This window comes from Chiloscyllium plagiosum, unplaced genomic scaffold (genome assembly GCF_037043375.1).
Source record: "Chiloscyllium plagiosum isolate Xiang-an unplaced genomic scaffold, Cpla_swu_hap1 HiC_scaffold_5, whole genome shotgun sequence".
Lineage (NCBI taxonomy): Eukaryota > Metazoa > Chordata > Chondrichthyes > Orectolobiformes > Hemiscylliidae > Chiloscyllium > Chiloscyllium plagiosum.
The window spans coordinates 45,149,649-45,171,497 of record NW_028270143.1 but is presented as its reverse complement, the minus strand read 5'-3'; the positions used below and the strand labels follow the sequence as shown (position 1 = coordinate 45,171,497).

Sequence of the window (21,849 nt, the reverse complement as noted above, 5' to 3'; positions counted from 1 at the left end):
TGCATAATAGATGCATGGCTGTTGTCAAGTGTGATACATTTAATTTCAGACTCATCATCAGCTTGACGTCCTGGAGTTGAGATGAATGACCTCCAACATTGACTCCAGTTTTGCTTGTTAATCCAGTCACTGACTCCTTTCACCATTTTGATGATGATTGAGCTGATAGCACACGGAGTGAATCAAGTTGGTGAAAAACTGGTTTCGGTGAAGCTGGGAACTGCAGGGGCAAGGCCAAGATGGATCATCCATTTGGCAATGCTAGCTGAAGTTGGATTCAAATATACCATGTGATATCAAGAAATGTCTGAAGACACTGGATATTGACATAAGCTCTGGGCCTGTGTGACATAGCAATAATTGTAGTTAAGACTGGTGCATCAGAAATAGTTGCATATCTAATAAGCTGCCCCATTACAGCTACAACACTAACACTCATCCCACAACATGGAAAATTCCCCAGTTACAAAGAGCAGGGCAAATTTAATCCAAGTCTTTACTACCCTATTAATCCAGTCTCAATCAAGTAAATGATGGAAGGAGTCATTGACTATTATCAGATACTTGCAAAATTATTCCCAGCTCACTAACGCACAGTTTGAGTTCCATTGGGGACATATAGCTGCTGATCTCATTACATCCTAGCTCCAGACATGGATAAAAGAATTGAAGTTTAGAAGCAAAGTGGGGATAGCTGCCCTTGATATCAAGGTTGCTTTGACAGAGCATGGCATCAATATTTCATCATTAAGTGGAACTTTGTAGAACATTAATGCAAATGATGAGTACGGACCAGACCAGAACCTCTCTCCAAAGTATTGTAAGGAGATAGCCTAGACTCTAACAAATATATATATTAACTAAAATTGTAAGGTGTTCCAGATCTGATTCAATTGGTCCACAATGAGACTTTAATCAAAACATACTTTATTCTTACAACACAATCAAAGCACAAAAAAAGAGTTAATATAACTTTAACTCTGGAGGAGAAAGTGAGGACTGCAGATGTTGGAGATCAGAGTTGAGAGTGTGGTGCTGGATAAGCACAGCAGGTCAGGCAGCAGCCGAAGAGCAGGAGAATCAACGTTTCGGGCAAGACCCCTTCATCAGGAATCATGACCTGCTGTGCTTTTCTAGCATAATTTTAGCTCTGTTGAAATACTTAATAAGAGAATGTATTATTTAACCAATAATCATCAACTGTTCCAATATAGGCAGCCATCCCATCAACATTCCAATTGTCAAAAATGCAATATAGCAACTCAGTTATGGTTCTCACGTGCTGTCCCTCTCCAGTCCAGAAGAAAGAAACAATTTGTCCCTTTTGATTTTTAAGAGGAAGCCTCACTGTCTAAGACTTCTCACTAGCAGCCAGGAACTCAAGCTTTTTGCTCAGCAGCCACTAGAAATCGTCTCACTAACTGAAAGCAAAACTAAAGATCTTCCTGGGTCTGTGTAAGACCTGACCCTGCCCACTTATAATTCCTTCATCTCATTCAAAATAAAAATCCAGTGAGAACTCAGAAGCTATTTTGCAAACCTAACTCAAGAACATATTTCAGCACCATTGTGGCAACTCCCTCTGCCAGGGAAACAGTACAGAGCATATCTCTCTTAAAGACACAATACTGTCACAGATGTCATAAGCAAGAACGATTATTCTGGAGCACATTCACTTATATCAACTATTTTAATCATCTTCAATACATTTCTTTCAGCCTGGCTTAGATGTTATTAACAAGGCAAGAATATTTGCAATAACTTTAAAAGGGACTAGTTATTCTTAATAGGGGCTTATGCCCAAAATGTCGATTCTCCTGTTCGTTGGATGCTGCCTGACCTGCTGCGCTTTTCCAGCCACACATTTTCAGCTAGTTATTCTTAATAGCCAATGATGAGAAAATAATACAGCTCTTAAATTTTCTCAACAGTCTCCATAGAACCATAGAAACAAGACAGCAGAAAAGAGGGCCATTTGGTCCATCTTGTCCATGCGAACCCAAAGACACCCAGATGCCCTTTTTAATCCCACCTTCCTGTACACATTCCTTAGCCCTGCAGCATACAGCACTTAAGGTGCAGAGCCAGGTATTTTTAAAAAGAATTTAGGGTCTCTGACTCCACCACCAACTCAAGCAGTGAACTCTAGACACCCATCATTCTCTGCATAAAAACGTCTTACCTCATTTCCCATCTAGTCTTTCTGCCATTTAGCTTTAATCTATGACTCCTGGATTTTGAATTCTCTGCCAAGGGCAAGGGTTCCTCTTGTCTACCCTATCTCCATCCCACACAATTTTGTATATCGCCATCATATCACCCCTCAGCCTTCTCTGATCAGAGGAAAACAACTCCAAACTCTCTGATCTCTCCTCGTAGCTACAATTCTCTAGCTCTGGCAATATTCTTCTCTACACTCTCCCCAGAGCAATTATGTCTTTCCTATAAAATGATGATTAGAATGGCACACAATACTCCAGTTGTGGCCTCACCATTGTCTTATACAGGTTCATCATTACATCCCTACTTTGATATTCTATACCTCTGCCAATGAATGAAAGCATTCAATATGCATTTTTTACAACCATATCTACCTGTACTGCTACCTTTAGGGACCTATAAACTTGTCCACCAAGATCTGTTATTTAATCTACCCCTCTCAGTATATTCCCAGTTATTGTGTATGCCTTCACTGTTTGACCTCTCTAAATGCATTACATCACACTTATCATGGTTGAACCCCATCTGATATTTTCCTGCACACTCCACCAAACCATCTAACATCATTTTGGAGCATAATCTATCTTCTACACATCCACTAATTTTTGAGTCGTCTGCAAATTTCCATGTTGTGACCGCATGTTCAAGTCCAAATAGTTAATGTATAAAACCAACTGCAGGAGACCAACACTGAGCCCTGAGGAATACCAGTTGAAACAGCTTTCTTTCACAAGGGAAACCATCAACCATAATGCTTTGTTTGCTGTTTCTAAGCCACCTTTGAATCCAATTTGACATTTTATCCTGTATCCCATGAGCATTTACTTTTTTGACAAATCCACTATACTAAATATCTTACTAAATAAGATATAGTGGCATACTAAATATCTTACTAACATCTATGCAGACAATATCCATTGCACTAACCTCATCAATCCTCCTTGTCACTTCTTCAAACAATTCAGTCAAATCTGTAAGTCATGACCATCCCTTAACAATGCCATGCTAACAATCCCTGACTAATCTATGCCCTTCTTAGTGACAGTTTATCCAGTCTCTCAGGATTGATTGCAGCACTCTACCCTCCACAGACTATCTGACCTATAATTATTTGGCATTTCCTTTATACCCCTTTTAAATAACGGAACTACATTTGCATTTCTCCGGTGCTCCAGCACCTCATCTATATCTATTGAAAATTGGAAAATCATCCTCAGTGCATCTGTTACTTCCTCTCTTCCCTGCTTCATTATCCTAGGGAACAATCCATCTGGCCCTCGGGAACTTATCCACTTTCAAGGATTCCAACTTTTCCAACACTTCCTCTCTCATTATGATTATCTTGTCCAATATTTCACACTGTTTCTCTTGGATTACTATATCCACATCATCCCTTTCCTTTGTGGACACAAGTTCCTTCCTTCATCTCTGATAGGTCCCACTTTTTCCTTATACATTGGTAAAATATCTTTGGATTTTCCTTTATCTTGCTTGCTAATATTTTTTCATGCTGTCTCTTTGATGTCTTTATTTTTTAAACTTGATTCCTGTATTTTCTACACTTCTCTAGGCTATTTGCAGTGTTGAGCTTTTCGTGACTATCTGGCACTGATGGAGACAATTAGCCTACTGTACAATTTTAAAGATGAATATCAGCCACAGTACATCACTTCCAATCTGAGTACCATCACAGTGAAGTACTGTCTACAACCTTTGATGCGTCTTTTTAAGGTTTGTACAGCTCATCCATCAAACAATAACATCAATTTTACAATCTTCATCTTTCAGAGTGGCAATTAGTCATTCTGTGGAAAGTGCCAGCTAAAAGCACACTTTTGAGGACACCCAGCAGTATCATTAAGATACAAACAGAGTGCAACCTTGAACAACCATCTACAGGGATGTCATAATACATCCACTCATAAAAGCATTTATGATATTGTGGTACTTGTAAATCAAATTCAATGGCTTCACAATTGGTTAAATGTCTGTTTACTTTGAAACTGACTTTTTAAGATATATGCAGCTCCTCACTGACTCATTCTTTCTAATACAAAGTATACTTTCAATATGATAATTGTTTTCTATAAGAAAAAAAAACAAATTCTTAAAGGATTTCAACTTAAGAAGTGCTAAGTAAACATTTCCAAACATACTTGATTTATGTGATTAAACTCGAACAGTTTTTCACCTATAAGATTAATATCTCTGTTTACCCAGATATTAACCAGTTCCGGGCACACTTGGTCTTGCAGCTCTGTACATTAAGGCATTTTAACAAGGGGAATGTGGGTTGATCAAGAAAGAGTGCTAAACAGATCTGGTTATCAGTGGTTGTTCATGGAAATCTATTTCCTTGCCTTGCCCCATATAGAGCATTGAATGGAGACAGATGGAACAAGATGGCTCAAAGTAATTTAGTTGTCAAAAGAAGACTTCAGATGCAAGAATGCGGAAGTATTTTGCCATTATGCTGGATTATCCTCTGCATTGTGTTGATGCTATGGCTGCTCCTCCTTCTATCCATTCTTCTACCTTGACCCTCATGAAGCTAATGTGTAAGGGAAGATTTTACATCTTGAAGTAATCATGAAACAAGAGATTTTGGCAGACCTGTACTGGGGAATGTCTCTCAATCACTTCATGCTCCTAAAGCATAGACTCCCTACAGACTGGAAGCAGGCCATTTGGACCATTGAGTCCATACCAACTCTCGCCAAGAGCACCACACCCAGACCCACCTCCTACCCTGTCCCTGTAACTCTGCATTTCCCATGTCTAACCCACCTAGCCTATACATCCCTGGACACTATGGGCAATTCAACATGGCCAATGCACCCTAACCTGTACATCTTTGGACTGTGGGAGGAAACCAGAGCACCCAGAAAAAACTCACACAGACATGGAGAGAAATGTGTAAACTCCACACACACAGTAACCTGAGGATGGAATCAAACCCAGGTCCCTGGCACTGTGAGGTGCAATGCTAACCACTGAGCCACCATGCCGCCGAACATGTACCAATTATCTGTTCAATTTCCCCTTCTGACACAGAAATTGTATGCGTCATGATATTGATGCTTTCCAATGTCCTGTGAAGGTGCAATATTCTGAAAACCTACAGGAGTATAAGAAATGCAGGAGTTAAATTAAAAAGGAAGTTAGAAATCAAAGAGAGTGCATAAAAATGTTTTGGCTAATGAAATCCAAAGATATTTTTATAACAAATGTTTGTTCCCAAACATTCCGGATGGCACTATAAAACATGAACACCACGATCCATGTGCGCATGTGTGTTTTGATCATGACAACACCCCACTGCCAACCACAAGTTTCTTTGCTGTATCTTCAGTGCATGCCTGAAAAGCTGAACAGTCTTCTGACAGAATATTAAAAGGTAAGTGTTAGGATTTGATACTTACATGCAGGACAAATAATGGACATCCTTTATGGGAGACTTGGGTTAGAGAATAGCATTCTTTTAGTTTTTGCATTCAGCTTATGCAGCCAGTCAAATGTGGCTGTGCCAGTAGCATGCTTACCGAGTTCGGTGGTTGTGGGTTCAAGTCTCACATCACAGACTTGGTTCCACTTTTACACAGAGACCCATTGAAAGAAAATGGGGGATTAGCTCCATATTTGCATCAACTCAAAAGCCGTCCTTAATCGCAATACTAATAACTTGATTATATAATGCTAATTGCAAGACTAATAGCTTGACTATATTTTGCCAAAAACAAAATGGGAGCAGTGGTTAAGATTTGAAATTATTGAACTCATTTATTGACTGAGGAAGCTATAAAGTCAATTGGTATTCATTCTCCAGGTACAAAGATTCTGGAGAAGTTAAACAATCCTTGAAATGAATTCAGCTATCTTTCTGTCATCAAACAGCATCACAGTTTCAAAAGCTTAATTTTGATTTGTGGGTTTATTTTTCAGAAGTAATAACTGCTTGGCATGATTTTAGGATCTATTAAACAGTGCAATACGAGGCAAAATTGGCAACATATTTTTAGTTTGGCAGAACATACATAAAATAAAACTAACTGAAATGAGTCCTGAGAGGATCTGATTATAAAATGGTCCAACAAAACACCTGCAACCATTACATAAGATCAGCCACCATACCGAATCATTGTACTTCTAACCCACCGCACAAAGATGAGGAAAATTTTAATTGAAAGCTGACCTTAATGCTTTAATCACATCCTTCTGATAATGCATTATTGAGGCCGGTATGTTGATAATGGTGAGACATTCTTCTCTCCTACAGTTCATATCCTGCAGTGGCCTGCCAGGCCTTACATAAACTAGGACTCCTAGTGCTTCAGAATTTGCCATATTGCTGACCTGCAAAGAAACAGACAAAAAATAACTTTTATGCAGAAGATCTACCCAAAATCAACAATATACAGATAGATAGAAATCTGCCTAAAATCAACAATAAACATAAGGTAATCCAGATGCTGAAAGTATAAAATATGAACAGAAATGCAGTTCAGGCAGTTTCTGTGCAGAAAGAAACAGTTTAAAGATTCCAGTGACATTCTGTCAAAATTAGAACTTATTATCGATATTACAGGTTTTAAACAAGCACAGGCAAACGGAAATGGAGGGGAGGAAAGAAAAAAGGGTAACTCTCTGATAGGATAGAAAAACAGGAACGATAGAATCATTACCATGACTTGTTACCAAAAACAAAATGGGAGTAGTGGTTAAGAGTTGAAATTGTTGAATTCAATATTGAGGTCAGGAAGCTATAAAGTTCCTGATCAAAAGATGCTTATTTTGAAGCTTATGCTGAGCTGCATTGGAACAGTGCAGGAGGCCAAAGACAAAGAGATTAGAATGGAATGGGACAGACAATTAAAATGACAAGCAGCCTGAAGTTCAAAGTCGTGTTTTCTAACTGAACAAACAGGTTCAATCAAAAAATCAGCCAATCTTCATTTTGTCTCCCTAATATAATCCCACACAATCACAAATACAATATATTCAACTTAAAGAACTTCAAAATGAATAGCTGTTTAGACTGGAATTAATGTTTGTAGCCCTAGACAGTGGAGTGGGTGGGGTGAAAGGTCAGGGCTTACAATTTTGGCTTTAGAATGAGCAAGCATCTCAGCAAAATAAAGAGTGTTGTGAGACAAATTAGATTTGCCCTACTCATGATGTGCTGCTACATTAGTAATCCTTCTCTGTCCGAAAGCAGCTGCAAGTTCAGACATATGGTTTATGTGCTTGGCTGAGGAGCCAATGGTATGAAGCTACCATCTGCAGATTTGTAACTGAATGCCTCTAAGTCAGAATCCCCCTAGGTAAAGGCAAAACATTGTGAATGCTGGATATCTGGCAGATGGTAGAAATTCAGCAGGTCTCGCAGCATCTCGGGAGAGGGAAACTGAATCTATGCTTCAAGTCTGATATGATTTTTCTTCAGATCCTAAGAAACATAACACCGGATTCAAGACCTAATTCTGTTTCTCTCTCCACAGCGGAGGCTGATGTGTTATTAATCCAGAGACCCAGGTAATGTTCTGTGGAGCAGGTTCAATTCCCACCATGGCAGATGGTAGAATTTGAATTCAATTTTTAAAAACCTAGTTTTAAACATCTAGCATTGTTGTGAGGGAAGCCCAGCTGGTTCACTAATATCCTTTAGTGAAGGAAACTGCCATCCTGATCTGGTCTGACCTACATGTAAGTCCAGACCCACAGCAATGTGATTGACTCTTAACTGTGCTCTTGACAATTAAGGAATCGGACAATAAACGTTGGGCTTACCAGTATTGCCCACATCCTGTGACTTAATAAAAGAAAAGATGCTGTCAGACTTACTGAATTTTTCCAGTGTTCTCTGTGTTTATCTTGGGAATGGGAGAGGGTGTTTGGAATGTTAGGAAAATAGACCAGGTAGTCAAGAGAGTCTACTTTCTACATTTGAACTTTTAAGATTTACACAGTAGCTACCTGATGAAGGAGCAGTGCTCTGAAAGCTAGTGCTTCCAAATAAACCTGCTGGACTATAACCTGGTGTTGTGTCATTACTTCTAAATGCTTTCATACACTGAAATTAAAATAACTAGCCTGTAGATGTTAGGTTATCCATGCACCTTTTTTTCATTGAAAATATATCATTTGTAATCCTCCTCAGGCATCAGTCTTGCACCAAAGGATGCTTGGAAGACCACAGCCATGACCTCGGTATCCTCAAATGCATCTGATTCAGTTCAATCCTGCTGGCTTAGCTATTTTAATACAGCCAGTCTTTGTACTACGTCTTCCTTAAGAATTTTAATCGATGCAAGGTCTCAATTGCGGACACAAAAGTAGAAACTGAGGAAGGATCACTCGACCCGAAATGTTAATACTGATTTCTCTCCGCAGGTGCTGCCAGACCTGCTGAGCTTTTCCAGCAATTGTTATTTTTGTCTCTGACATCTGTAATTCTCTTGATTCTTATTCAGTGTCTTAACTACCTCTTCTTTCTTTGACTTTGGTAGCATTTTGATCAATGCTAAAGACAGATGCAAAGTATCAATTTAGTATCTAATTCAGGTCCTTGGTTTCTATGCCTAAATCCTATTGTTGGTTTTTAATCATTTGCACTCCTCTTTTCACTTATCTTTTACTATTTATATGCTTACAAGACACTTCTGGATTCCCTTTTATGTTACCTGACAGTCTTTTTGTTGCTTCTCTTATTTCCTGTTATTTCTTTTCATCATTGAATTTCAAGCATTTGACCTGTTTTTCACTTTATATTGTAATCTATGATACTTGCCATTTTTTGCTTCAGTCCACTCTACATTTCTTTCACCACCAGGAAACTCTGGCTTCTTCCGTCCCACCTTCCCTCCTTGTATGAATGCACTTTAACAGTAGCCACACTAACTCCTCTTTAAGGCAGCCAATACAGTTTTGTTTATCAATCTTTGTTTTCAATTTGGCAGTATTTGCTGACACCAGGAACTGCAGGCAACTACGCATGTAGGCTCATCCAGGAACATGCATGCACATGGTTGAAAACATGAATGTCGTCATGTAATGTGTGATGTCACACACAAATGTAGCACTGCATATGTACAGAGAAATGTGTACAATTTTGAACTGGGTTTTCAATTTAGCTGGGCCAGATCCATCCCTCTGAAAATACCTCCACCCCTCACCCCAGCCCACCGCCACCGCCAAGTTATTATCTTTACTCCGGATTGCTCCTTCTCCTTTTCCGCAGTGTTAGGTTTAGGTTAGCTATGATCGTGGTTCATTTGATGTTGCCTTACTATACCTGATCCCCTTGACCTATCTCATTCATTAGAACCAAATCCTCCAATGCCTCTTTCCATGTTAGGCCTGAAATATGCTTATGTAGAAAATTCTGCTGAACATTTTTCAGAGCCTCCTGCCTCTTTTTACTCTTGGTCATTTATAATGTACACGTGTTCTGCATAATGTACTATACAGTGATAAAAACCCTGTTTTTAATCAAAACAATGACTTTCTGGAATGGACTGAAATCATATAATAGATTTTAAAACACCAACAATGTTACTTTTAAGTAGCATCAACAGCAGTTCTTAACTTGGCAAAATATTTAAGTGACTTCACTTTGCAAACTCCAAAGTTATCTGGAAATGAGTCACCAGACCAATCAGTTTAAACAAGTTAAATGGCCCATCCCCTCATTTACTCCCAGACATTGAGACATAATACAGGTAGGTGAGGACCAATCAATTCAACTCATCACTTTGGACAATGAACCCCGCTGGTAAGGAACTCTACTGATCACTTAACTAGATTCCTTTAGATAATAGAACCCAGCTGAGGATGCTCTGTACCTCAGATCATACAGACAACTCAATACCGTAAGCAATTAACTCAAACCATTGACTTGGAAGGATGCTGTGATATAATTTGCTGTGACTTTGTTTAGTGACAAGCTAGATTGCAAATGGGCATCATGTAGTGGCAAACTAATCCCGTTTCCAGACTGAATGAAACATGCCAAAGGAACATCTTATTTCCCCGAATTTTGGCGGGGCCTGTACAAACTTCATCATTTCCCTTTCTGTACTTTACATTATGACAATGATTTTTCCCATTAGGTGTGTCTTTTTATCATGGGAGGGCAATGGTATAGTGGTAATGTCACTAGCCAAGTAATCCAGAACCGCTAATGCTCTGAGTACATGGCTTTTAATACTACAATGGAATAAGGTAGCTTCTCAAAGGCAAAAAAAATCCAGAAATGCTGATCTAGCCAGTGATGCTCATGTTTCCTGAAAAAATAAAACTTTAAAAAACTGTGTTTTTCTAAACAATTTAATCTGTTTTGTATATAAAACTGGGCATATCCACTGCAGCACCCCTCCAATATATTTACAATCATCACTGCTGATCTTTAGTAATAACAATCACATCATGAATATGTCTGTGGTAAGCAAGGTACTGGAAAGGATTCTGAGAGATAAGATTTATGACTACTTGGTCATAATATATAGTTTGATTCAAGATAGTGAGCATGACTTTGTGAGGGCAGTTCATGCCTCACAAACCTTATTGAGTCCTTTGAAGATGTGATGAGACAAGTTGACAAAGGTTGAGCAGCAGATTGGGTGTATATTAATTTCAGTAAGGCATTTGATAGGGTTCCCCAAGGTAGGCTCATTCAGAAAGTTAGGAGGTATGGGATACATGGAAATTTGGCTGTCTGGATACAGGATTGGCTGGCTGAAAGAAGACAGCAAGTGGCAGAAGATGGAAAGTACTCCACGCGGAGGTTGGTGACCAGTGGTGTCCTGCAGAGATCTGTTTTTGGACCTCTGCTTTTTGTAGTTTTCATAAATGACTAGGATTAAGAAGTGGAGGGTCGTTTAGTAAGTCTGCCAATGACACAAAGGTCAGTGATGTTGTACATAGTGTAGAGGTCTATTGTAGGCTACAACAAGACACTGGCAGGATGCAGAGCTGGGCTGAGAAGTGGCAGATAGAGTTCAACCTGGATAAATGCAAAGTGATTCATTTTTGGAAGATTGAATTTGAATGCTGAATACTTGTTAAATTCAGAATTCTTGGCAGTGTGGAGGAACAGCAGGATCTTCGGGTCCATGTCCATGGATCCCTCAAAGTTACTACCCAAGTTGCTGGAGTTGTTAAGAAGGTGTATGGTGTTTTGGCTTTTATTAACAGGGGTATTGAGTTTAACAGCCAATGGTCACCTCATTATAGGAAGATGTAGATGCTTTAGAGAGGGTGCAAAGGAGATTTACCAGGATGCTGCCTGGATTGGAAGGCTTTTGTCTTATGAAAAGAGGTTGATTGAGCTCGGGCTTTTCACACTGGAAAGAAGAAGGAAGAGAGGTGACTTGATAAGAGGTGTACAAGGTAATAAGAGGCAAAGATAGAGTAGATAGCCAGAGACTTTTCCCCAGGGCAGAAATGGCTTGACGAGGGGTCATAATTTTAAGGTGATTGGAGGAAGGTGTGGGGGAGATGTCAGAGGTGGGTTCTTTATGCAGAGAGTGGTGGTCGTAGAGTCAGATGCATTAGGAACATTTAAGTGACTGCTGGACAAGCACATGGATGGCAGTAAACTGAGGGGTGTGTAGGTTAGGTTGATCTTAGATTAAGATAAATGCTCGGCACAACATCGGGGGCAGAAGGGCCTGTACACTGACGAGATACAGACACACTGAGTAATGTCCCAATGGCCTCCTTCTATGCTGCAAAACTTGTGTAATTCTGTGAAGGACCTTATCCTGCAACATTTAAGCAATACCTTTGTAAAGTATGAACAGTTTCCTTCATCAGAGACGAAAGCCACAGCATTTTTTACTCTAGATGAAATATTACAGCCATCTCCACCATCTCTGAGAATATACGGTAGTGAACTCCAGCCTTTCATTATCCAATCATATCTGGCATCCAATCGTTTGGCAACTACTGTCATTTCCAATTCTGCAATAAAACATTTAGTATTAGAGTGATATAGATCCATACAATCTAGTTTGTGACGCGTATTAGCTCAACATCAACAGAAACTTATATTTATATATCACATTTAATGAAATTAAACTTCAGACCTATTCACAGAAGGTGAGTCATATCATTAGACCTCCTGAATAGGAAAGGAAATCTTGGCTAAATTAATCCTGGGTCTCAGTCACTGATTAATGATGTAAAGACTTTTTTTATGCTAGGAATTCAGGTATTTCTTCCAAATAGGAGGTTCTGTATAAATAAGTTATTCAACTATTAAACATAAATGCATATTATTGTGAACTGCTTATGTCAGAAATTCAGATGCATTTTCAGATTTCTTTTTTTATACTGATCATGTAAGAGCTATTGTTTTTGCAATATAAGAAAAATAAAGGTCCGTTCATAAACCAAATAATTTTTGCATAATTGGCAGCCAAACTCAAATTCACAATCTCAAAGTCACCATGAAGAAACATCAAAGAAAAACATTCAACATTGTCAAAATGCACAGTGATTTGTTGCCTTGCAAAAATAAGTGAGTAAAATACAATTTACAAAAATTTAACATGAGATAGGCCCTATATAAGAATATAAGAAATAGGAGGGCTAGGTTATTTCACCTCTCAAGACTGCTCCATCATTTTACATATTAAATAATCACTATTTATTTGCAATTATATTGTTGTAATAAAACCATAGGTAATCTGGAAAGAGAATGTGAATATTGGCAAGACTATCATAGAAAATTAAAATTATATGTTGCAGAAGGAGGCTAGTTTTCTCTCAGCCAATAGCACAATGAAAGCTGATGATTTATTTTCTTGTGGTTGGGCCTTGCTCTATATAAACAGACTTCTGTATTTACAACAAGAAACTTCACTCATATTTCCACTTGATATAATGGTGAAAAGTGTAGTTCATCCTACAGTCTTGAAAGGTGATATACAATTGCAAGTTATTTTTTGTTACTCACCTCGCTGGACCAAGAATGAGAGGGCATAGATTTAGGTTGATACACAAATAAAGCAAGGGTGATAAAGACTTTTTCTACACACTGCATAGTTAAGGTTGGACTGAATGGCCTCCTTCTACACTCTACCAATTCTGTGACCTTGCTTTTTGTGAAACTAGGAGAAAGTGAGGACTGCAGATGCTGGAGATCAGAGCTGAAAATGAGTTTTTGTGAAACTACAAATGTGTGTACTTTGACAATTTAAGTTACACATCAACCAAGAAGAAAATTACCAAAACAGAAAAGGAACATGATATGTTAAAAAAATTTGAAAGGAAGCTTTAATATACTTCAATTTACTTTAATTCAATGTACTTTAAAACACAAAATAAAAAATCTGTGCTAATGGCATTGCTTAGGATGAGAATTCTCTCTGCAGCACAGACAAATACTAATGCCTTTAATGCACTATTTCATAAATCCTTTATCGAGGGTAAGAAAAAAGTAATTTCTGCTTTCTCTTTTCCTGATCACAGGCATGACATTTAGCATCCTACAAACACAGTTGACAGTATTTCCTTCTAATGCTTTTTTAGAAAATCATGGTTAGAATCTTCTCTTCAAACGTTTTTAGCATTCAATGCTGAAATTTTTCATGTTGCTATGCCATTCATTTATTTTATTGATACTGTTTTAAATATCTGTATATTTTGTCTTCCAGTAATAACACTATGCGAAGTATATATATCAATTAGGTCAAAGGCAGTGTGTTCAAGATTAGACTCATGTGCATAAGATACCGTGGGCAGCACGGTGGCACAGTCAGTGGGCAGCACGGTGGCACAGTGGTTAGCACTGCTGCCTCACAGTGTCAGAGACCCGGGTTCAATTCCCGCCTCAGGCGACTGACTGTGTGGAGTTTGCACGTTCTCCCCTTGTCTGCATGGGTTTCCTCCGGGTGCTCCGGTTTCCTCCCACCATCACAAAGATGTGGAGGGTCAGGTGAATTGGCCATACTAAATTGCCTGTAGTGTTAGGTAAGGGGTAAATGTAGGGGTATGGGTGGGTTTCGCTTCGGCGGGTCGGTGTAGACTTGTTGGGCCGAAGGGCCTGTTTCCACACTGTAATCTAATCTAATAACCACAAAGCATTAAAATGTTTCACTTCAAAAACCATTCATTATACCTGCCGAAGTGAAAACAATTTGTGCAAGCCCACAGTTGTGCTGTTGACATCTCCAGGCATAGAATATCGCAGGGATCCAGTTTCCCAGAGCATACACAGGAATTGGTACGAAATGAAGTTGAGATAGGAAGTCTTTAAATCTACTGATGTTCTTCAGCCTGTAATAAACATTGTTTTAATACAACAGCATTAATATTAAGCATCAACATCTCTTTTTTATGATCAGGTCCACACATCTTTAGTGTCATTAAGACCAAGTTCCTATAAGGGTGATGTTGTGGCATATTTCCATAGTAATGTGCAAACCACAACGTATGCAATTTTATTGTGTTCATGCTGACAAGCTAGTTCCGGAATTAGACCAAATTGCCAAAAAGGGATTGAATAAAGAGAAAGTACTTTGACTTGTGAACGGTGAAGTGAGTTAAGCACAAAGGTTGCATGTGCACAACAATTGCACATGGAAGGCAGAGAGGTGAATTTAAGGGTAAATGCTAATGTCACCTATCCATCATCTTGGCCAACAAACATTGTATGAACTGCAGATTTTATAAGGAGGGGAGAAATATAAAATAAGCAAAAATGTTGTGAAATCTCATTTTATGACTTTGCTGGAATTTTATCTTCTAAACATTTCATTTTTATTCACAGTCACAAAATATTAAATGGCAGTTACATTCATCAAGCAGCATAATCATGCCACAGGCAGGTGTGGCCCTTGTAAGGTTTTAAAATTCAACACTTGTTACATAGTTGCAACAGACAGTGTTTTATAATGAATTTATGGCTCAGAGCATATCAATCCATTAGCTTGAGACAGTAACATATTTCTCAATTTTCATCAGTTATAAATACATGCAACATAATACTCCAACTTGCAAAACATTTGAATTTTCCATATTTCAAAAATAATGACTAATACTTGTGGTGGTGGTAGCCGAATACATTTGGAAATATTTAGCATTTAAAAGACGTATGTCTTTACGTCAACTCCTACTGTGGAAAATATCGAGTTAATAAATATTTTACAATATATTACTTAATTCCTATTACCTGTCAGTTGAAAATATTTCAATCGCAGATAACCTCCTACACTGTTCAATTCATACAGCTTAAGTAAATAGAAAGGTAAGAACCAGAGTAGGCTATTTAGCCCATGGAATATATTCCGTCCTTCAATTAGTTCAAGTCTGATTTAAGATTTAAGTGTGCAATTACATTTGCCCCCATATCCCTTAATACCCTTGGCTAACAATAAAATGCTCAAAATTCAACTTAAGATATTCCCAGAGTAGGCAATGTACTTTTCTTTACAACATGTTTTTCTGAAATCCTCCAGTTTTCCCTCTCACTCCTTCTCAGATCTAATTCCAGATGTGGCAATTTCATCCTATCACCCTGACCTCTTCCTCTGCCCAAATGTGTTTCTTTGCTCTGCCAGATACCAGTAAATCATAGAAGGTGGACTAGCGCTTTAAAAAGTGGGTGTTATGCAAAATAATGGATAAAAAGCTATCAGCAGTGCAGAATGAACCTAACAGCACTGAGAATGCAGGCAAGGAATTCCAACACTAGTAGAAAGGAGGTTTCTGAAAATTCTGGGAAGTTTTTGAATCTGGGACCATTGGGAGGCTACCTCTTTTTTTTTGGGAACATCAATAAAGGGTCCCAGGATCTGGGAATAGCAGAAGGGCAAACTTGGGCTCCTATCATTCCAGGATAGAATTCAAAATTATTGGAAGAAAGTTTCTGGAATTAGATATTACTGAGGAGGGGGAGGTGTGAGAGATCAGTTCCCAGCAACTTGAGAGAATTGAACGGCCAGAGGAAGGTGCTTTAATGTTTCCCTTTCCTCCTTAAAGACCAACAGGTTGAATTTCACCAAATATCAGCCAAGTAAATTCTAGGCAGTTCCATGGATGGTGTATTGCTGATAGGTCAGAACACTGTAATACTATGGACATTTTCAGCCTTTAATTCCACAATGTGTTTTTTTAAAAAGGAGACAGAGACAGAGTACCTGCAGATGTAAAATCTTCTGTGTACAACCGATGGGATGTTATATGGAAAGGAGTCAAAAAAACTTCAAACAGGTTGGATTATGATCTCTTGCAACTGCAAAGATAACAAGGACCTAAATCCCCTCTGTTCAACAGCAAGCTAACCCCTGCAGATGTTGTGCACATTTTGTGTTTTACCCTTTGAGGAATATAGGGTACTCAAGGACAGGGGTTAAAAAGCCAGTTTCAACTCTACTGGCATGCAGAAATGGGACTGAATGCTCCTGTGTGCACCAGCATGGATTCAACTGTTAGTCAAGGAACTATGGCTTAGTTACTCCTGTTTTGCATGTAAATGCACTCTCTGACTCCAAGTGCTATAAACCAGATAAAAGGAATAATGAAAGGAAGTTCCCTCATCTTAAATGCTGGTATCCAATTATGGTTAAAAGAATCAAAACTACAGAATCTCGAATAAACTGCAAAACCAAGGATCGTGAAGCTAACTGCTAAAATAGCAATGCCACCTGTACCTTTTACTGCAACGGCTGCAGCCTGCAATATTGCTGCTCTTCACAAACAATTCAGAAATTGATTTGGAAAATCAATTTTTATATTTTTGGACTTAATTTTATTTATGATCTGTGTGTGTATATGTGTTGCGTTATTATTTATTCTTGCATTTGTACTTAATAAACTCACTCTTTATGATAATTTAAGAAAGCCTGGTTAAATTGACCCTTTACAAACCATTAAATTCATGGGATCTGAGAAAAAGAAATCTACAAGGGAAGGGATCCTTTCTAAATTAATCTTATTGTAACCAATTATGAACACGAGTTAATAATGAAGGGGAACCAGTTCATCCCTTCTCACCTAATAGCTTAACAGGTTGGGGTAATCCACTGAAATTGTTAAGAACTGGAATTGTGGGAAGCACTGGCATAGTGACTGGCATAGCTCACACACAAACAGAGCTTGGCACTAGAATGGTAGCTGCCTGCAACAAGAATGGAGCTGCCAATACAATCACAGTGCAAGGTGGAATCAAATTCCTACATCAGCTCATGGAAATAAATGGACATTTCACTTCCTGCTGCGATGATCATTAAAAAAAATTGAAATATAAAATTTAGAACTTTGAAAGCGGTTTAATGTCCTCATTTTCTTCCTTGGGAGACTGCTGCCATTCTCCACTTCATTGTATATCACATTTCCTCTTTGCCTGTGCCAGTTGTATTTAGCAAAAAAATACTAGTATTATGTAACGTACTCTGTCCAGAGTGTAATGCAAAGGCCCACCAGACCAATGCAAGCACTGGAACCTGATCATTAAGAAAGCTTATTGTCTGCTCCACTGTGATTTTGGTGGGAAAATGGGCTGCAATGTTCCTATACTCAGCTTCAGTCAAGGGGCTACATAATGGAGTCATCAGCCATGATTGCAGAGGTAGTTCTCGTTTTCCAGCATCCGTCCTTGTAAGACATGCAGTTCTGGAAATTAAGTAGAAACCTGAGAATTTTCAAGGATATAGATACCAGGGCAACTTCCAAGGTACTTTAAGATGTGGTACCAATGATCGCAAATATTAATCAAATGAAATCTTTATTTATTGATGAAGTCAGCTGCATTATGCTATGGAGCTTTCAATGTAACAATAATAGTCAATAGAACTCTACACCGAGGGGAAGGCAGTTATGTTGGCAGAATCTGTTCAAGCTGCAGTACCGACCTTACCCTCATGGGGAAACAAGGCAGTGTGATTTCAGATCATCAGTTCTGCTGAAGCAAAATCACAGCTCTGAGACTGTGTCTAGGATCATCCTCAGGCTGCTGTAACATCTGGAGGAAATGAATTCAGGGACAATGGTCTCTGGATCTCCTACACATGCAGAGGAGGACCTTTCACTGCAGCTTCTTTAAATGGAGGCTGTTCAGCAGCTGCTTGAGGTTGCTGCTGCTACTGCACCTGCTGACATATTTGTTCCTCTTCAATTTCTCAGTGCCTTCATTTTACATTAAGTAGAGACAAAAAAAAAAGCAGATGCTGGAATCCAAGGTAGACAAGCAGGCTGGAAGAACACAGCAAGCCAGGCAACATCAAGAAGTGGAAAAGTCAATGTTTCAGGTGTAACCCTGAAGAACGGTTACACCTGAAATGTTGACTTTTCCACCTCCTGATGCAGCCTGGCTTGCTGTGTTCATCCAGCCTCCTGCTTGTTTTCATTGTACATTGGCCATAGCAGTGATAACAGCTGCAGTGGCTGGATCAATTGTTTGTGGCTCCAATAAATCTATGTGAGGAATATGAGAAACAATGTGAGCAGTCACCAGTTGCATGACTCACAAATGACAGTTTTGCATAGTGTCAATAAAGTGGGACATGGAAGACTCCCAACAGGAGGGCCATGGAACATCTTCACATGAAGCTCTGACATAGTGGACCAGATACCACTATATGCCATGTATAGTGGGAGATTGTAGGTCAGGTAGGATTACAGAAGCTTTGATCCCCTACCCACCCAAGAAAGGCAGCATTACTTGAAAAAGCATGTTGGTAAAAAGTTATATTCAATGTGAGAGAAAAGCAGCTTATATCCTAAAAAGAAAACTCCATAAAGTTATGATTTGGAGATGCCGGTGTTGGACTGGGATGTACAAAGTTAAAAATCACACAACACCAGGTTATAGTCCAACAGGTTTAATTGGAAGCACACTAGCTTTCGGAGCGAAGGAGCGTCGCTCTGAAAGCTAGTGTGCTTCCAATTAAACCTGTTGGACTATAACCTGGTGTTGTGTGATTTTTAACTCCATAAAGTTAGTTCAGTATGATTTCTATTTCAAAAATCCATGCTGTCTTTGTCTATCCTGTTAATGCTTTCGAATTGTTATGTTATCATGTCTTTTGGAATAAATTCTAGCATTTTCCCTACTACTGATGTTCAGCTAACTGATCTGCAATTTTCTGTTTTTCCCTCTTCCCTTTTTTAAATAGGGAATTTGTTATCCTCCAATCTGTAGGAACTGTTCCAAAGTCTTTGGAAAGTTGGAAGATGACACTGACTGCGTACAATATTTCAAGGGATGCCTCCTCTAATACTCTGGGATGTAGATTTTCAGGCCTGAGGATTGGTCTGATTTTAACATCATTAATTACCCCAGTACCTTCTTTTTAAAATGAGTACTGATTTATTTTCAATTCCCACCTCTAACTAGACCCTTGGTTCTGTAACATTTCTGGGAAATTATTTGTGTCCTCTTTTGTGATGAGAGAACAAAGTTGTGTATTCAATTCTGCTCCCATTTCTTTCATCCCCATTATAATTTCTTCATTTCTGACTGTAAGGACCTACTTTTACCTTTGGTCATCTTTTGCACATCAAATATTTTTAGAAGCTCTTACAATTGGTTTTTATGTTCCTTGCAAGTTTACTCTCTTACTCTACCCCTCTTGGTCAATCTTTTTGTACTATTTTGTTGAACTCTAAACTGCTCCAAGACTTCAGGCTTGCCAATTTTCCTTGCAATGTTATATGTCTCCTCTCTTACCTAATAATATCCTTAATTTCTTTTCTAAGCCATGGTTCAGTCACCTTTCCTGTATTATTGCTGTACCAGATAGGAAAGAATAATTGTTGTAATTCATGCATACACTCCTTAATTTTTAGTCATTGCTTAGCCACTACCAACCCTTTTAGTAAGTTTCCTCAATCTATCCACTGTGAATTCATACCCCATATCCTTATAGATGAGTGACCAAACCTCAGACTGATCTCTATGTAGTTAATCCCTGGACTGGTGGCACTGGACTCACAGGACTGACTATGGCCTACCCAGCCTGTAATAATATGGAATCCCTAATCTGAGTGCCCCAAGCAACTGACTATGTCTAAGTCCTGAGACTGAGATTGGATGATGTCCTTGACTGACTGTGACTGGACATCCTGACTGACATAAGATCCCTTTGGCTTAATTGAAGACTTTGAGACATGGCTATCTGGTTGGAAGACCTACAGATTTTATTGCCATATTATGCTTGCTGCATAAACTGCTGGAGCATGCTATAGGTGAGGAATTGATGTAGCTCAATGTTGTAGAGTAACATGCCCAGCCTTTGGCTGATCACTATAGAAACTATGACAAACTGTCTGGCTTGGTGCCAATGCTAAAAGGCAAGGCACAACTACTGCAAGCCTGAGAGTTCCGAATGATGAAGAGTAGGATGGAGATGCTGTGAACATCCAAGGTGATGCAAAGTGAGTAAGAACCAAGAAAGCAAGCAAAGAGCCCCAGGATGCACCATGCTCTATTGCATGAGATGGGTGACTGTTCCTGTGCACAAACGGGCCTGGCAGAAGCATTGCAAAGTAAAGTATTAGTGTGCTCCAAAATGCAGTATTGAACTGGAAATGTGCCATGATGATGCATTGAGGCTGGTGTGGGTGGCATGGTGGCTCAGCAGTTAGCACTGCCACATCACAGCGCCAGGGACCCAGGTTCGATTCCCGCCTCGGGCAACTGTCTGTGTGGAGTTTGCACATTCTCCCCGTGTCTGCACAGGCTTCCTCCAGGTGCTCCAGTTTCCTCCCACAGTCCAAGGATGTGCAGGTCAGGTAAATTGGCCATGCTAAATTACCCACAGTGCTAGGTGCATTATGCAGTGGTAAATGTAGGAGAATGGATCTGGGTGGGCTGCTCTTTAGAGGGTTGGTGTGGACTTGTTGGGCCAAAGGGTCTGTTTCCATACTGTAGGGAATCTAATCTGTGTGTCTGATGCTAACTTTTATGGACATTGGCTGCCCATGCAGTGTGCCCTGAAATGATGGAGACAGGACTGGCTACATTAGAGGCTCAGAGGAACAAGCAAAGATAGCAAACAAGGATAGCAAACAAGGATAGCAAAGATGATTCTCGATAGGAGTGAGAGAGGCAGGATAGTTTTCATGGGGGACTTAAACTATAGATGGGTCAGTTTTTGTCCAGTATGTGCAGGAGGGCTTCCTGATACAGTATGTAGACAGGCCTGCAAGGGGCGAAGCCCCTTTAGATTTAGTACTGGGTAACGAGCCAGGTGTTAGATTTGGAAGTAGGTGAGCACTTTGGAGACAGCGATCACAACAAGAAGAAGATGAAGACTTATGTTAGGACAAAATGTGAAAACTCAGTTAGGGCGCTTGAGGGTTACAAGGAAGTCAGCAAAGACCTAAAAAGAGAGCTCAGAAGAGCCAGGAGGAGACTTGAGAAGTTGTTGGCGGATAGGATCAGGGTTAACCCTAAAGCTTTCCATAAGTATGTCAGGAATAAAAGAATGACGAGAGTTAAATTAGGGCCAATCAAGGATAATAGTAGGAAGTTGTGTGTGGAGTCAGAGGAGATAGGGGAAGCACTAAATAAATATTTTTCGACAGTGTTCACTATAGAAAATGAAAATGTTGGTGAGGAAGATACAGATACTTGTATCTAGACTAGAAGAGATTGAGGTTCACAAGGAAGAGGTATTAGAAATA

General features: G+C 39.2%; 1 protein-coding gene across 2 annotated transcripts in view; it reads right to left on the bottom strand.

Annotated features, from left to right (window-relative positions):
- Positions 1-21,849, bottom strand: part of ngly2 (N-glycanase 2) — a 246,308-nt gene that overhangs the window by 205,400 nt on the left and 19,059 nt on the right. For both annotated transcript variants that reach the window (XM_087987132.1, XM_043689893.2), the window contains exons 2-4: positions 14,342-14,499; positions 12,002-12,180; positions 6,413-6,573 (exon numbers count right to left, since the gene is read on the bottom strand). In XM_087987132.1, the coding sequence (XP_087843258.1) occupies positions 6,413-6,573; positions 12,002-12,180; positions 14,342-14,499 (498 nt within the window). The remainder of the gene's footprint in view (positions 1-6,412; positions 6,574-12,001; positions 12,181-14,341; positions 14,500-21,849) is intronic.